General features: G+C 41.4%; 1 protein-coding gene across 1 annotated transcript in view; it reads right to left on the reverse strand.

The window, feature by feature from the left end:
* Positions 1-18,497, reverse strand: part of SYNE1 (spectrin repeat containing nuclear envelope protein 1) — a 501,442-nt gene extending 482,945 nt beyond the window's left edge. Inside the window, exons 1-2 of the mRNA XM_073337684.1 lie at positions 18,268-18,497; positions 6,841-7,131 (exon numbers count right to left, since the gene is read on the reverse strand). Of these exons, the coding sequence (XP_073193785.1) occupies positions 6,841-6,907 (67 nt within the window). The 5' untranslated portion in view covers positions 6,908-7,131; positions 18,268-18,497. The remainder of the gene's footprint in view (positions 1-6,840; positions 7,132-18,267) is intronic.
* Between the last annotated feature and the right edge of the window lie 236 nt (positions 18,498-18,733).

The following is an 18,733-nucleotide window of genomic DNA, read 5'->3' on the forward strand; positions in this document are numbered from 1 at the left end:
CCCAACAGTTTTATAATCTGAAGCAGTAGGTTCTCAGATAATAACTTTTTAAAATCCATTGCTCAATAGAGGAGTATATTTTTTCTTACATTACACTTTCTGTAGTCCCTCTAGTGCAGGGGTGGCCAACCTGTGGCTCCTGAACCACATGCGGCTCTTCAGAAGTTAATATGCGGCTCCTTGTATAGGCACCGACTCCGGGGCTGGAGCTACCGGCGCCCAACTTTCCAATGTGCAGAGGGGTGCTCACTGCTTAACCCCTGGCTCTGCCACAGGCCCTGCCCCCACTCCACCCCTTCCCACCCCCTCCCCTGAGCCTGCCGTGCCTGCTCTTCCCTCTCCCCTCCAAGCCTCCTGCACTCCAGGAAACAGCTGATCGGGAGATGCAGGGAGGGAGCGGGAGGGGTTGATCAGCAGGGCAGCCAGTGGGCTGGAGGCGCTGGGAGCAGGGACGGGGGAGCTGATGGGGGGCTGCTGACGTATTACTGTGGCTCTTTGGCAAATTCTTACTCCTTGGTAAATTCTGGCTCCTTCTCAGGCTCAAGTTGGCCACCCCTGTTCTAGTGCTTTGTACTCGACAGACAGCCAGAAGGAAGAGCAGAAGTTAACTAGCCAACCCTTGTTTGAGAACTGTGCTAACATTATCAGTAAGTGTGGGGAAGAAGCGAGGAAGAAAACTAAATAGGAGCTTCTTGGTCTGTGCACAGCAATTCATTCTGGGATGAAAAGAAATAAGAAAGGATAAATGAAAATGGCAAAATCAGTAGGAAAAGAAATTGTATTTTTAAAACTGCTCAGAAGGATTTGCAAACAAATCCTTTAAAATAAAATAAAAAATAAAATAAAATAAAAAAAGAGTGAATTAATGAACAAAAACTCAGTAAGTACATTCTCCACTCTACACTCCCCCTTTAATTTCACTGCACTAAAATGAATGCTTCATCCCACCTAGTGCCCTCACACACAACTTCTCCTGAGGAGAGCATACAAATGAACACAAAGCGTCATATAAAGTGATATACTGTGGATCAAGGACAGCATATGGTCCTTTATACTGAACTATTTTTGTTGATCCATATTGCAAAACATTGCAATACAACATCACACAGAACAACCAGCGCATGTTTTTGGGGTTTTTTAGGACTAATTCATGCCACTTTTTCTTGATATCCTTTTCAATAAGTTTCTGTAGCTCCTAAAGATGATTCAGGACAATGCTATGTCAGGGTTTTAGCAAAATAGTAGATTACCTCATCATATCTTTACTGGATCACCTGCGTTGGAAGGGAACTCTAATGGGTCTCTTATTCCATATCCTTGCACCACCACAGGACTGATTGCAGTATATTCAGTCACCACTAATAGACGGTGTCTAGTCAAGCCTTAAATATATCGAGCAATGACAATTTCACAACCAGCTTTGGCAGCTCCACTTGTGCAGTTTTAACTAATATTTAACCTGGATCTCCCTGGCTGCAGCTTAAACCTTTTACATTTTAGCTTGTCCATTAAAAAATTAAAACAACTAGCCTTTTTTCTCCTCTTCTATTTTGTCCTAAACAGTTATCGAGTCTCCCCAGTCTCTTTTTCTCTGTATTGAACATGTCCAGCTCTCTTATCCTTTCCTCACACATCTTAGTTTCCAAACATTTTCTCTTGAGTATTTCTCACCTATATCTCTCTCACATTATAACAAATCAATTTCCTGCTAAGCAACATATCAGCTGTCAACATTCAAATTTTGCAGAAACATTTGCAAATCATCATTTGGACTTGCTTCTTCTTACTTCACTAATACAAATCTTTTAATTCTTCCTGGTCCTTCTATATGAGAGATACTGTAAGGGAATGCTATTGATTACATTTCCCTTTAACCCAGTTCCAGTGGGTAATGAGTTAACTGAATGAGTCTTCCAGCCAAGTTAAGGAGGAAAAATAAATTAACACAGTAACTGTTGTACTTCACAAACAATCCCTGGAATCCAACTGGGAAATTTTAGGGAAGAAGAGTCCACAAAGAGAAGGCACCAGAAGGAAAATTTGGAAACAGCAAGTATCAGGGATTGGGAGGAAAGGCAGCCATGCAAGGAGGGTGGGTGGGAAGCAAATGTGATTAGGGACTAAGCCCATGGTCCATCTTTTTGTTGTGTTTCTACAACACCTGGCACAGTGCCTATATTAGTCCCTAGGTGCTAAAGTAATACATATAATAAATAACAATCATAAAGATTCAATTGGGCAAGATGCTCAGCACTCTGGCCCCTATTCAGCAAAGCACTTAAGCACGTGCTTAACTTCAAGACTTAGTTCCATTGCCTTCAGAGAAGGAAAACAGCAAAAGCAGGAAGATTGTTGGAGGCAGAGTGGGCAGCAGTATGAGGAGACGACTCTGGTAGCTGATCTATGACTGACGCTCCCTCTTTATGCGAAGAAGAAAAATTGGAAAGAAAGAGAAAGAAGAGATAGAAATGAGGGTGAGACGGGGAGAAGGAAGGAAGCATATACAGAGGAAGAATACACTGTCTTTGATAGCATTAGCAGAAGGAAGTCACTACCACTTACAAAAACAGAACCTATCCAGGGTTATGTAATCTGAAATAGCATCATTATTGGGCCTTTAGCCAACTGGTTCCTGAGTCTCTGAAATCAGTCAGGGCTATTGTGTGTGTTACAGTAGTTAATGGGCTCTCTTCAAACCTGGAGTCCACTGGCTCTCCTCTTCCCACTGCTGCCTGCCCTGCTGAATGATGGTACGGCATTCTTTCCAAAGCCAGGTGGAAGGTCTCTGGAATCAGAGGGAGGGAGGGAACCTGGAGGGAGTCTGCAGCAGCACAACACACCCAGTTCCATTCAGACTAGGAGGGACACAGTCACAGTGCCTATAAGTGCCTGATTCAGTGCATCCCCTTTGGGCGGGGTCCTATGGAGTTGACTATAAGTCAAAGCTATCTTCCTGTGATACTAACCCCAAGGAGGTCAGTGGTGGAAATACAGTCTATCCACTCCCTGGAGCGAATGCCCTCCCTGGTGAATCAAACACAAACAAATGTTGTACAGAACACTGACGTTTCAGAGTACTGTGTAAGTGCTAAGTACTATTATAATTTATTTTATTATAGTCAGCTAAAATAAAGAAAACTTCTGAGTGGAATTTTTACTACCCAGACATTCTGAAGTTATCAGCTCTATTTGCTGTTTTTAAAATCAATCTCATTACAGTGTGCTTTTGTGTTAGCTTTAACTTTTACAATTATAAAATGCACTTGTGATACTATAGAAAAAATTCAGTGAATATAATACCATCCAAAACAATTCCTTCCTCCCAACCTGGCAGAGAAAGGCTTTTACAAATGACAAATTTAGAGGAAGGGGGAGGAAAGGGAAGGAGAAAAAAACCTGCAATAGTAGTATGACATATTGACTCTTTGATATCATTTTACAGGCAAGAAAAAGTCAGCATATAAGAGTGACAAGGTCAAGGAGAACTGACCCAATGTCATTTGTGTAACAGGACTGCATGGGAGTTACCTGACAATTGTCACAAGCATGACCACACAGCTTTAACTGTATGAGCGTATTATTAGAGGAAAGAACAAAATTACACTCATGCCAGTCTTAAGAGTACAAAGACGTAAGGCACTAGAATCTGCACCTGTCAGCTTTATCTTTGGAAGGTTATATTTTGATTTTTACAGCAATTACAAGTCTCTAAAAAATCTTGAATCTCTCAATAGCTATAATTCCTTTGGAGAGGAATACATGAATTCTTGCATTCCTGGGAAAACTCGCACTTATTCTGGGCCTAATATTGTGGCCCTTACATGTTTAACATTTGCTCCCATGAGTAATCACAATGACACCAATGGAACTAATGTCATGAGTATTATTCATCCTGGTATAGCATCCAGGAAAACAGGGTCCCAATCTTGATTGAGGATCTGAGCACTACTGTAATCACAGAATCACAGAAATGTAGGGCTGGAAGGGACCTCGAGAACTCTTCTAGTCCAGGCCCCCAGCACTTAGGCACAACCAAATAAACCTAGACCATCCCTGCCCAACCCATACTTAAAAATGACCAATGATGGGAATTCCACAACCTCCCTTGGAAGCCTATTCCAGTGTTTAACAACCCTTATAGTTAGAAAGATTTTCTAATGTGTAGCCTAAATCTCCCTTGCTGCAGATTAAGCCCATTATTTCTTATTCTACCTTCAGTGGGCATGGAGAACAACAGATCACGTCCTCTTTATAACAGCAACTGAAGTTTCCTGGGGTGATCATTAGTAATTCGATCCACATACAATATCTACTTTAGGTATTTCAAAAGTTAGACGTAAGGATACCTACTAGTAAATATTTTTTCCCCAAACATCTATGGGCAGGTCGTCAAGTGAATCTGAGCAAACTCAGTACACAGCAGCAAAGAACACAGATGGATTTCCATCACCTTTCTGTCCCGTCACCCAATCCCAGTCATTCCAAGGGCCCTTCCAGTGGCCCAGCATCACCAGCTTGCAGCACAGTTTGGCCATGCCAAGGAAAAGCACCATCCTACTCCAACATCAGGGCAGGAACAGAAGACGTACAGCCGGTGCAGCGGGCAGAGTGGTGGCTCTGCACTAGTCCCCTAGCCAAGGCTCTTCCTATTAGCTGCTGAGCATCCCCAACTCCACTTTCAGTGGGAAAAAAGTGCTTAGCACGTGGCAGGAGCAGGCCCTGGGATTCAGTGCAATTATGCCATGCCCATAGCTCTGCAATCCTCTACATTCCTGTCTGTTCTCACATGGTTGTATTTAATTGATTACAAGGACAGAGATAGGAGAGCTGTACTTTGTAAGAGCTAAAGGGAGCTGCACAGCAGATTGTCCGCTCATCAATAATGCAGGACCACAACCCATAAAAGGCTTATGCTCCAACTACTATCAATCTCGCCAAAGGTAAAATATTTATTTAACTACTGCAGCGGAAGCCAAATCCTCACAATATCAGGCTTTTCATTTGAAAAGCAAGGAAGTTAGAAAATGATTTATAAAGGTTATGCTGATGACTAAAAATTCATAAGCAACTCCGTGTCTGGTTTCAGTCTTGTACAGTCAGGGGACAGGGAGAAGGGGTGGTTGGATGAGGCAGGGGTCCCGGGGGCGCAGGCAGGAAGGAGAGTGGGGGTTGGATGGGGTGGCAGGGGGCAGTTAGGGGCAGGGGTCCGGAAGTGGGGGGGTGGATGGGACATGGGTCCCAGGGGGGCCGTCAGGGAACAGGGCGGGTTGGATGGGGCAGGAGTCCTGTGGGGGGTGGATAGGAGGTGGGAGCCAGGCCACAACCCCTTCCCCTAACCGGCCTCCATACAATTTCCGAAATCCAATGCGGCCCTCAGGCCAAAAAGTTTGCCCACCCCTGATATAGAGAATCCTCTTTAATAAATCCTCCCCTAAGAGATGTTTCCATCCAAACTGTGTGCTCCTCTGCACCTGTCAGCTTTCCCCCAACCCTTAGTTTAAAAACTGTTCTATGACCTTTTCAATTTTACATGCCAGCAATCTGGTTCCATTTTGGTTTAGGTGGAGCCCATCCTTCCTGCATAGACTCCCTCTTTCCCAAAAGGTTCCCCAGTTCCTGATAAACCTAAATCTTCCTCCCAACACCACTGTCTCACTCATACATTAAGACTCCGCACTTCTGCCTGTCTATCTGGCCCTTCGCTTGGAACAAGAAGCATTTCAGAGATTGCTACCTTGGAGATCCTGGATATTAGTCTCTTACCTAGAAGCCTAAATTTGGCCTCCGGGATGTCTCTCTTACCTTTCCCTGTGTCGTTGGTCCTTACCTATATCATGACCACCAGCTCCTCCCCAGCACTGTACATAAGCCTTTCTAGATATCTCGAGCGATCTGCAATCTTTGCACCCAGCACGCAATTCACTATGTAGTTCTCCCAATCATCACAAACCCACCTCTTTATATTTCTAATGATCAAGTCCCCCATTAATATTACCTGTCTCTTCCTAATACCTGGGGCTGTCTCCCCTGGAGAGGTATCCTCAGTGCGAGGAGATACCATGACATCATCTGAATGATGCACTACATTGCATTAACCACTACTCAGCTCCAAGGTCCCTTCACTTGCTAAACCTTCAAACAACACCTTTATTGTTTTTTTTTCATGCTGCCCATCACTTCTGGGAAAAGCTGCCTGTAAACACCCACAACACTAACTGATTGTCCCATTTTTTGACAGGCGGACTAAGGTTAGACATGCCACCATGACTGTATACACAGAAATGGGAGGAAAAGGACAGGAGAACAAAGGAAGCTTCAAGATGTAGAAAGCATAGATGATTCTATGCACTGAACTCTTGAAGTCCATGGAATTTTTGTGTGTTGAGGAACTGCAAAATTAGGGTTTGATCCTGAAACATTAATGTTAATGAGAGTTAACAATACCCAGTTCATCTGTAGTGCTCAACGCAGAGAAGGAAAGTAAGTGTCTTTATCACCAATTTACATATGGGGAAACTGAGGTACAGACAGGTGAACTGACTTTGAGCAGAGCAGGTCAGGGGCAAAGCCAGAAATAGAACCCTGATGTCTGGACTGCCAATCTACTGCCCTGCATAATGCCATATGCTTTTAAACATCATTAATAATGTAATACTAGAGGAAACAACCAGAAATCTGCAAACACATCATAAGCAAACGTTTTCCTATAGATTAGTTTAGAACAGTAGGTTTTTGAAATGTATAAATAATTTTAAAATGCTTTCCTGGCTTCAAAAAGTATTGTATTTGTTATCTATATGAACAGATGACAGATATAACCATTCAGAATCAGTCACTTACCTTGAAGCCTTTGCATAACATCGGCAATATGCCTGGGCGATCTCCCCACTAGCCTGGAGGAGGCCATGGTCTCTTTGCAGCAAGAATGCTTTCAGTGACAGAATCTCCACACCAAGCCACAGACCTCAACAGGATAGAGAGTTTGGACTACTTCCTTTTAGAAAACGTCACTTAGCTTGAGCACAGCATGCCTATGATGAGTCACAGCAGCCTCTTCCCCAATGAAAGCACAGTACTCGCTTGCAATGATTGTGCTACAGCACTGTCCTTCCTTCATCAGACCTCAGAAGCCTGAAAAAAGAAAGATGTGGGCTTTAGAGAAACCTGCACCAGTTCCTGTAAAACTAAGACCCATAATCTTATTAGCTATTCTAACACAAAGAGTGGCATGCATGGCATATATTGTATTGCTCAAGCCAGAGACACAATTAATGCTGAAAGCCTGGTTGGCAAGCACTACTTCAACTGAAAGTACACAAACAAATGATTAAAGTCAACTGAAAACATGCCAGACATTGATACTTTTTATGACAGGATTGAGTATGCTGTTTCAGAAGGCTACGGTACATCAAATATTAAAATAATATTGCATCTAAAGGAAGAAATATAAAGTCCCTGGTAAAACTGAAATAGTTTAAAACTATCACTATATTTCATTGCATTAAAAAAGAACAGGTAATAACTTTTTGATCAGGATAAAATGTTAATCCCTAGTTCTACTAGGTTACTGTCCATAATCTGAAATGTCTCACTTTGCCTATTATATTTTTTTAATCACAGTCGTAGTGTACAGTAAAGTTGCTTTTTTGGTCACTTGGCATAACATTTAAAGTGTAATTAACATTACAGGTCCTTAATTCACCACTGTTACTCAAGTTTTATGCTAGTGTAACTCTATTGAAATCAATGGAGTTACATCAGTGTAAAACTGCCCTGTTACAGCAGCACCTTAGGCCTCCAAAATGCTACCGTAAAACAATATCCTGACTTCTGAACAGCAAGAAAAAATTGGACTTCCAGGGGGGTTAGCTCCTCAGTGGAAGAGAAATGAGTGGATACAGACCTAGAACATTCCTTTCTACCTTGTTTTATGCATAGTGCATACACAGGGCCAGCGCCCTCCCTCCCCCCGACACAGCTGAACTGCACTTGACACAGGGCCTGGGAGGGGGTGGGAAAAGTAGCTGTAGTACACTTTTTTGTACTCCCCTGATCCTGGAGCCAAAATGCCCACTGCCCTAACAGAGAGCAGCCGTTAGACTGTTCTACGGTAGGCAGTCTAGAATGTTCCTGCAGGGTCTGCACCACTATCTGAGGATTGTAAAAGCACATCATGCTCCAGTTCCACCCTCATCATGTCCCCTTCTGCCCTTGAAATACTCCCTACACCCTTATGTCCAGGGAATCCCGGTCTGCCATTTTAGGCAATTCTTGGTCCTCTTTGCACTGCCAGAGCAGTACAAAGTAGACAGAGCAGGGAGTCAAGATCCAGCCCATTGTTCCTATTCACAGTGCTGTGCTCAAAATCTCATACCAAAGAGTGTATGATTCTGCAGGTCTAATTCTCCTCTTAATCCTAACAGTTTTACATCAGTGTGAGTCCACTGACTTCAGTGGCATTGTTTCTGATTGCACCTGTTTCAGTGAGAGGATAATCAGGCTCTGCAGCACTATCTGTATGTTATATCTGTACCAACACTAAGGAAGTGTGAACCATGGGTTCAGCTGGAACAGATTTGCTAACATTTTGAACAATAATTTAGACAAGGTGCAGGCATTTTTTATTGCATGCAGCTGGAGGTGCTCCTGTGCAGGGCTAGCTGACACAGTATTAAAAACACCGCCCGACTGTCTACTCTCCAACTACAAACATAAGTAATACCCTGACAGCTGCACCTGTACCACATGTATCATTGTCTCTTACAGCAAATAGTCAAATGCTGGTGTTGATCAGTGGATGGTTCTGGCCAGAGAGAAGCATGGCCAGAGCAATTCTGGGATGTATCAATTCAGGTCACACACTGTGGCAGAGCCCATTCTGGTGCTCCTTACAAAAATTAAAGCTACCTTTCTCTAACAAAACCCACAAGGTAGTTTGGCAATGGAAACAGTGCTTGCCCTCCCCCAAAAAGTTAAATCCTCTTTGAAGTACAGTGGATTGTGCTGGTGAAAATAGTTGCAATTTGCAGCTCTCTCCTCCAGTTGCAGTGAACCTAGTCCACCAAACTGAGTCAAGGATGCACAGAATTATTCAGCCCTCTTAATGATTAACTTTGAGTATCTATATGTGCAGTGTATCAGCTTATTCAATGAGTGATAATTCAATGAATTATCCAAAGACAGCCACATCAATTGAATACACTGTATTTTTATTTTTCAAAAGAACTAGCCTTAGTTTTGTTGTCAACAACAGAGTTCTTTTTCCCTACTGATGCAATAAAAATATTATTTTCTTAAAATACTTGTATGAACTGGGTCTGGATGATCATTTATTAACCCACTCAAAACACGTGGACCTAGATCCTCAGCTGGTATAAATCGGTGAAGCACCAATGAAGTTAATGTTGGTTTAGACCAGTTGAGGAAGATACTTACTCCTTAGTAAATTCCAATTCCAATGTAAAATAATCTAGACTATGGTGCAGTGCATATATATTTAGATTTCCCTTACACATACTGTTTTCTCTGCATAAAATGTACAGGTTGAGCCAGTTCACCTTTATAAATGGGACTGTAGCAATTAATAAATTATCTTGCTGAGAATAAAGAGTGAGTGCTGTGTAGTGAGAATTCATGGCCCTAAATCATAATTTGAAAGCTCCTTTGTAAGCAGTGGGAAGTGATTCTAATATAAAGAGGGGGAACTAACCTGCAACAGATGGGGAAAGAAAACGGTATTAGACACGGAAACAACAGCATCACCACAGTCACCTCATCAACCAGAAAGAACCATAGGAACATATAGTAGGCATTACCAACACAGATTAAAGGAACATTCTTTGTAGTCTAGTATCCTGTCTCCAGTAGTGGCTATCACCTGATGCTTCAAAGGAAGATAAAAAACAAAACCCAAAATGCACATAGTTTTGCAGTGTAATGGGGAGTATATTTTTTCCTCACCTCCCACAGGCAATCAGTTTATATCTCAAGGCATAAGATCTGTTTGTTGTTCTAACAATGTTTTACTCTTTAGAGTTGCAAATACTATTAAAATTCCATTCACTAAACATATTTACAGCACTTACGGAAAAACATTTCATTATAAAAAACTAGCAGGTTTTCCCATTGTGTATCAGCCATACGTATTAAAAACTTGAAAGAATACATTTTCAAAACATGCATAGATTTGTAACTATTTGGAGTCCTTGTCTTTAATGGCAATTGCATGACTTAAAACAGCAATGCTTTAGAAAATTAGCTCTAAATACAAGCATTTCTATAAAACTTAGACTGAAGTACCCAGTAGTCTGCAAGCTGCTCAAGGTTTTAGCATTCTACAGGTGACTAAAGCCTTATTTTTGTTACATTATTATTGTTATGCCATATTATTAATTACATTTACTTGTTGACAGAGATATACAGTAGAACCTCACACTTACGAACACCTGACAAATGGAGATTGTTCATAACTTTGAACAAAATGTTATGGTTGTTTTTTCAAAAGTTTACAACTGAATATTGATTTAATACAGCTTTGAAACTTTACTATGCAGAAGAAAAATGCTGTCTTAACTATCCTAATTTAAATTAAACAAGCTCAGAAACAGTTTCCTTACCTTGTCAAATCTTTTATTTTAATCTTTCCCTTTATTTTTTTAGTAGTTTATGTTTAACACAGTACTGTATTGTATTTGCTTTGGGGTATTTTTTGGCTCTGCTGCTGCCTGATTGCATACTTCCAGTTCCAAATGAGGTGCGTGGTTGACTGATCAGTTTGTAACTCTGGTGTTCATAACTCTGAGGTTCTACTGTACAGAGACTAAGGATATGAGATAAAAATGAACAAGTATACTTAACAGTGTAATAAACGTTCATCTCATTTAAAGACATAATTGTCATCTGCCTGGGCACATGTGTGGCCCATTGTGATTTTAAAATAAAAATAAAAGATGAATAGTCAATTTCTGCCCTCAGATAAAAGCACAAACCCCAGTAAAGTCAATGGCAGTTGTGCATGTCAACCCAAGAACAGAAATCGGCTCTTGCATGGCACTGGTTTTAAACTCTGTAGAATGTGTTACTTTTTCTGCAAATGTAAGAAAAGGGAAATCTTATCTCATGTAGAGAACACTAGTACCAAATCTCTCATGTTACCTTTTTCATGAGAAGGCCTAAATTATTTCACAACACTTAGAAACATGTTAGCTGTACTTAAAAACAGGCCACTGAATGAAAATAAACAAGTTTCCGTTTATTGGTAGACCTGGACCAAGCACTAGGAGATCTCGTGGTATCTCATTCTTCTATTCTTTAGAGTTATAAAACATGTGATAACTAATGAATATGTGATAGTCTTAAAAAACCACGCAGAATCTTCTGCACGCTATACTTAATTTCAGTATCCAATCTAACACTCTCGTTGATGACAGAAAAGGTGTTTCCTGGTTGAAAAATGGGAAACAGCAAAATACGTGTCTGTCTTTTGGTCAAAAAAACTATATTTTGAGAAGCTGTAGTGTTTGCTCTTTTACATGTGTACCATTTCACACTAATTCACACACTATTTAAGGAGAGCATTCAAGAAATTTCCGCCCCTTTCAAATGAGCAATCTTTGGCCCGCCTATAAATTGATCCTGCTGCCTTCTTAGGCCTCAATTAATTTTTAAAAATTGTTGGTAGATGGCTTAATTCATTCATGTTTGTAAAAATGCTTCCAGGGCCTTAGATAAGAGAAACCATAGAAGTAAAAAGTACCTTTTGTTATTATTATGTTTATATTGGAAGAGAAAAATGCTTACATCCATAAAAGCATACAAAAATATCTTTATAGTATTTATAGTATGTAGTGCACTGTGAATTACAATTATTGTTAGTAATAATAAATCCATTTGGTAGAGGGTTACTAACCCAACAGAATACAAATTCATAGTTATGTTACAGTCTAGCAGAAAGAGGAAGGGAATAGCAGAAATATGCAAATGACAGGATGAACACTTAACTAAAAAAAGAAAGTCTTGTTTTTTATTATTATTTTGATATTACTAATCATGTGCTGTGTATCACAATGTTCGTAGTGCTCAGCTACTGGTCATTGGATCTGGCCACTAGTCATCAGAATGTGTAAACAACAGTCAATAGCTGACTTAAGCTAACAAGATATATGCCTGGTGCAAACAGATTTAAAATGTCCACACAGGGCTTTATTAAAATGATTTAAAAACTGGTTTTGGTTAAACTGGTGTTAGTTTTGTGTGTTGACAAGGATACACTTGGGATTACAACTCAGGAGGTCCTGGCCTCCAGTCCCGTGCCAATATCTTAAATTATGCTCCCTCGGGAAGAAAGTTTAATAAAGCAGCCAAATATGCTCTTATATAGCCCAAAGCGCTCAGCTACAGCTGTAGCAACTACACTGTACTAAGTCTGTTTCAAGGAGAAAATTTAAACCTGAAAAGCAATAGTATAACAGTGTTTCAAGCAGAGATACCATTTGGTTTTTAATCTTGTGAATAAAAGAAAGAAATCGCTATTGGACCACATTTAAATTGCAAATCTGTACTTGTTCGCAAATGCATTGTACAATACAACCAGCTTATGTGCGCTGCTGCTCTCCCAAAATCTGCTGGCTCTTAAACATACACCACATAAGATCATGGAAAAAACATCAGTTTGGCACTGGAAAGTGTTCAGATACTGCTGTTCCCAACTCCCATCCCTGTCACTTTGTACTTCCTTTTTTCTACATCAGGGATTGCTTTCGGAAAAAGAAGATGAAGGAAGATGTAAATGCTGACCTTTCAAAAAGGACGCTATATAGAGACATTCAAACAGGACGCTGGGTTCTAAGATATTGTAAATGTCTCCACTCCAAAACTGAAAGAATTAATATTGGTAAATGGTCAGGTTTTTTTCCCTGAAAAAGCAAGTGAAGTACCCACTCTGGAGCTTCAGATGCTTCTTGTTCTGGCAGTTATATTTCTGCATGCTTTTGCACTTTAAAACATAATGTTGAGGGCTTATAAATTGAACATATGGAGGGTCTGGGGTGAGAGGTCATATTTAACGTAAGCTGAATGTTTGGCATTTTAGAATATGGTATATTCATCATACAAATGCCCTCTACCTTACTCTGCAGACTGTAAAATGGTCAGCGAGGCTCTAGTCCTGCAAGCATACAGGGATGTGCTTAACTTTAAGTGTCTGAACAGTCCCACTAATTTCAGTGCATTGTTTCAAGTTAGGCACCTGTATAAACATTTGTAGGAAGGAGATCTAAAACGTGAATTTGCTTTTTATATTTTCTGTGAAGCCAGGAAAAATATAATAACACTAAGGTGCCTACCTTCTCGGATGGGTATGTACTCAGGCTGCTAGCCCCTCCCACAGCTTGCGCCATGGCTACTCTTTTATTTTTAGCACACTAGCTCAATCAGAGGTAGCATGGGTATGTCTACTCAAGCTGGAAATTTTCCCTCCAGCGAGAAGTGAAGACTTACCTTTCCGCAACTTTAACTCTTAACTGTTCTACTCAGACAGAAAAACACTAAAATTCTTGATCAGTCCTGAGACTTCCAAGCAAAAAGGGGCACGTGGCCTATAGTGATAAAGACTCCCTTTCCTGTTCAAAAGAAAGAACATTCATAGTAGGGGTTTTCTTTGACACTAGGTGCCAATACTAATGTAACTCAGCATAACTCCACTGAAGTCAATGGGCTGTAGCAATTTATGCTAGAAAGGGAACTAGTCCTAGTGAAGTATCCTTTAATGAGTCAAGCTCAAATTTTAATAAACTAAAATAAATACCCCATCCTGATGTATATTCATGATTATGAAAACTCTTGAGTACAGTCTATTTAAATTGTAACAGTCTGAAGTACAACTACCATTTATTAAAACAATTAATTTATTAACTGGAAAATGTGCAGAGCTGGTGATGAAAAGGAAAGTATGGATTGCCTGCATTCAAGAGACCAAATGGAAGGGAGCGAAGAGAAGAGGTACTGGGGAAGGCTATTAGCCATTATACTATGGAATTTTGAATAAGATAAATGGAGCTTTAGACAAAGTGATGTGGGAATGTGCAGTGGTTGTGGATAGGATAAGTCACAGGATAATTTTCATTATGTTAGCTCTTGAAAACATCCCCCTAAATGTTGCATGTGCATAACCCCAAGTAGGATGGGAGGAACAAGAAAAAGAGAATTTCTGGGGGGAAATGGACACTGTTGTACAAAAAATTATAAAGAATGAAAGAGTGACTCCACTGATAAATCTTAATGTCTACATGGAGAGCGACAGTAAATGCTTCTAAAAGGTAGCATGGCAGCCATGGGTCTGGACATAGAAACAAGGAAGGAGAAACTATCTTACAGTACACGCAGACATATAATTTAGTAGTCAATACAATCTTTGCTAAGAAGGAAGAACACTGGATCAGAACAGTAGTAGGAGGTAGTAGATGGTTTATCAGGGAGTAATCTAATCTGAAGAACATCAAAAAACTGTAAGATCATCCCAGGGGAAAGCAGTGCAACTCAATATAGAATGCTAGTTCTTGACTATGGGTACATAGTGAATATGTGAAGAAAATGGTCCAAAGCAATAAAGAAAACGAAGCACTGGAAGCTTAATGAAGTTAACAAGGGGTTTAAAATGAACATGTTGGAGATCTATTTAGAAGAGTTAAGAGAAAATGCAAATCAATGACGGAAGCATACTGCAAGCAAAATTCCAGAATGTGGAAAGAGTCTGCTTGATGAAACAAAAGCAAGAGCCTTCCTCCTTCCCCCCACCCACCCCCATCACATCTGATGGTGGAATGACTAAGTTTGAGAGGTTGTGGAGAAAAAGAACAAGCATTTTTAACTTTGGCAAGCAATGCTCCAACAGCCAGATTTTCAGCAGTATAAAGAAGTCAAAAGAGGTGGCAGTCGCTACGGCTAAAGCCATGGAAGGCTTATATGACTGTCTTGAAACATAGGAGGGTGAGAAGGAAATATATAAACTGGTGAAGACCTACAAGAAAACTAAAGACATTGGTGAGATCAAAATAATTACACTGAAAGTGCAAATACATTGATCAATGAGAACCAGATTAAGGAAGAGGGGAGAAATTACTTTGAAATGTTTATGAATGAGGAGACTCCAAGAGAACCATGCTGCACGATGAAACCAGACCACAGTCTGCTGGCACCAGTCCTAGGAGAAGCTGCAGAACCAACAAGCAAAAATAAGAAAGCTCTCAGCCCCAATGGCTTAGCAGCAGAAATATGGAAGTGCCTGGGTCAAATAGGTGTGAACATATTGACACAACTGTTTAATTCCATTGTGAGGATTGAGAAGACAGCTAATGCCTGAGAAAAATACTGGTACTGATGTGCTCTAAGAGAAAAAGAGACATACAAGAAGTGTAACTACCTTGGCATTAAACTTATGAGCCACAGGATGAAGATTTCAGAGAAAGTTATTGATAAGAGACTATGAAGAAAAGCAAAAGGTCAGTGACAATCAGTTTGGATTCGTTCCAGGCAAGTCAACAACAGATGTTATTGCTGCATTAAGATTTCCCTATATTTTTCCACAAGCAAAAGGGGAAAACCTTGGACATAGTATTTATCCATCTTCAGACAGCCGATGACCCCGTTGTCAGAGAAATCATATGGTAGCGTCTGAGAATGAAAGATACTTGAAGGCTATATTAGAGTCATCCACAACATGTACAAAAGTGCTGTTACCACCGTTAGGAGGCCACATAGAGAAACCCAGCAATTTCTTGTAAGAGTTGGAGTGCATAAAGGCTCAGCATCACACCCCTTTCTGTTCATGTTGGTGCTTGATTTACAGAAAACAAGCAGCGAAAGTAGCTCTCAGGTGTATGCCTTCTGCAGAAGATGCAGTGCTCGTGGGGGAGAGCAAAGAGGGAGTGCTAGAAGATTTAGAGAGATGGGTATCTATTTGAAAGAAATGGCATGGAAATCAGTGACACAAAACAGAGTATATGATCTACAGATTTGACGATGCATTTCAGAAAGACAATGAGACTAAGTCTGGGGGAGCCAATCACAACCCAGAGGTACAGAAATTCAAGTACCTAAGTTTGACAGGATAATGGTGTACTCAACAATGAACTTATATGTAGAACAGGAAAGGCATGGACTAAATGGAGAGAAGTGCGTGGAGTGATCTGCAATAGGAAAATGCCTATCAAATTGAAAAGCAAGACCTATAAGACAGTAATTAAGCCTGCACTTTTGTATGGCTCTGAATGCTAGGCACCAAGGAAGAGCCAGGAGTAGATCTGAAGTACAATGGAAATGAAAATGTTAAGATGGATGCTTGGAGTTACCAGAATGGACCATATTCAGAACAAACAATCTAAGGGAAGTGTGAAAGTGGTACCAATTATAAAAAAGCAGAAGGAATCCAGGCTTAGGTGGTTTGGACATGAGAAAAGAAGATCAGAAGAATATAGGAAATAGAGTGAAGGATTGGAAGACCAAAAACCAGATGGATGAATGTTATACCAAAGGATCTCATTAGCTGCGGAGTTTCCAAGGAACTGCTTCAAGACAGACCGGAATGGAGAACGACTCGAAGAGATGACCCTATATAGATGGAAACAAATGCTAGAAAAAGAAGAGGAGATTTAATTTAAATACAAATCATACATGACTTTGAGCACATCAGTGATTAATGTCCATCCAGTTGTATTTCATAACGAATGGTATAAAATGGAATTGCCACTGATTTAGTCAGTCTGAAGACAACATATTAAAAATTAAGATCATAAATGAAAAGAAATCCAGGAAAGCAGAGACAATCTTTCAAACTTCACATTTGGGCATGATCTGTTTGATTTTTGGACATCAGTTCCTCTTTTCTTTAAGACATTTTATTAAAGAGTGTTTCAAATATCCACAAAATAATGAACAGGTGGTTGCTGTCAGAAATAGTGAACATCTCCAAAAATTACAATATTGTACTCTTAAAACATTGTGACATATAATTTACCACTTAAGGTTAACTACAATAATCAATAAAGTATTTCTATTATTCATAATTAAGTCAACATAGCACCCAGACAGATGAAAGTAACATTTAAATATAGTTTAGCAACATTTTGTTATATAGACCTGAAGGGTTAAAACACATCTTAGCCTTTGTGAAAATGATGCTCAGAGAGCACTCAAAATTAATTATCATCAATACTACAACAGAAAAATACATCCTTTCTGGGTTTCTTTTGGACAACAGCCTCAGCACTTGCAAGGTTCTGGTAGGCACTCTGAAACAACATACAACCTCCCCACAAATCACACAGGAACAGATTATGAGCCCCTTACTGACATTGCTGTGCAGTTAATCACAGGAGTAGTCTCACTGACATCAACTGGATAACTCATGAGTATCTGCTCACACAATCTGGGCCATAACAGCAGACTCTGAGAATAGTTCAACCAAGCACTTCTCCCACTATTAATACTGTAACCACTAGTATCACTAGAGGAGAAATCATCACCCCTCAATGTCAAAATCCTAGAAACACCCTTGACTGCTAATATTTCAGATCTGGTATCCTTCAAAGTTTTTACACGCACCCACACAGACACAGACACACACACCCCAGTGCATTTTTGTTGGAACTTTTGTTGCAATATTCTTGCCCTTAATGCATCACCATTCTGTACAGCCCAAGCTGGGCAAATACATACAGTGATAACCTGACAAGTCACTGTTTCTAGGTGAAATATAATTGCTCTGTAGTGTATGTCAGGAATGGATGCTATTGTAACATTTGTGTGTTCAGTTCCCTAGCCTTTGGTGCATATCCCCCCCTCCCCCCCCCCCACACACACCCGCTCCCTGGGGTAAGGGCCTGATCTATAAAATCCATTGAAGTCCATGGAAAGTCACTGATTTCACTGGGTTTTGGTTCAGGCCAAAGAAGAGTTTCTGTGGTGGGGTGCTCTGCCTCATAGGGTTTGATTACAATCCCATATTTTCCTGTTCAGAATCAAATACATTATTCTTAACCCCACCAATACCCCACAGGCCGCCGTCCCCGGTTCCTGCATGGCTCTGAGGCAGAAGGAGGGCTGCCCCTAACGGAAATGACACTGTAGAAACTGAGCCGTCTTCACACAGGACGCAGCGACCCAACCTGCGCCCATGCTCGGGAGGGCAAGCCTGCCGGGCGGGGCGGCGCGGCGCGGCGCGGGCTGCCGGCTTGCTCCGACCGCCGCCGGCTTCCCCGGCCAGCCCCGTACCTCTCTCCCGCAGCGCTCCGCTCCTCTGCGGCCGCCCTCCCGGTGCCCCGGCCCCTGGGCTCTCCGCGGGCTCCTGCCTCCTCGCCGAGTCCCGGGGCTGTGCCTGCAGGGCTGACAGGAAGCCCCCGGCTGCCTGGTTACCGAGTGCAACAATCCGACACACGCTCCGTCCGTACACACACGCGGCGGCACCTAGCAGCGGCCACCTCCTCTCTCCCTCCTCCCCGCTCCCTCCTCCTGCAGTCAAACCATGCGGCCGGACCCCCTCCTTCCCCCGCCACCGCGGGCTTCTCGCCGTCCTTGCGATGGGGAAGCAGGTGTGTGTGAGGGGGGAGGGCTATGTGGCCCCTTTGCGTCCCTCCTGTCCAGGCTCTGGCCCCGCCCCGCCGCTACACGCAGTGCATCGCTCCGGGGATGCACTGTGTAAGAGTGGGAGAGGCGAAGTGGCTGTAGGCGATGCAGGATT

Source organism: Lepidochelys kempii, chromosome 3 (assembly GCF_965140265.1).
Source record: "Lepidochelys kempii isolate rLepKem1 chromosome 3, rLepKem1.hap2, whole genome shotgun sequence".
Classification (NCBI taxonomy): Eukaryota; Metazoa; Chordata; order Testudines; family Cheloniidae; genus Lepidochelys; species Lepidochelys kempii.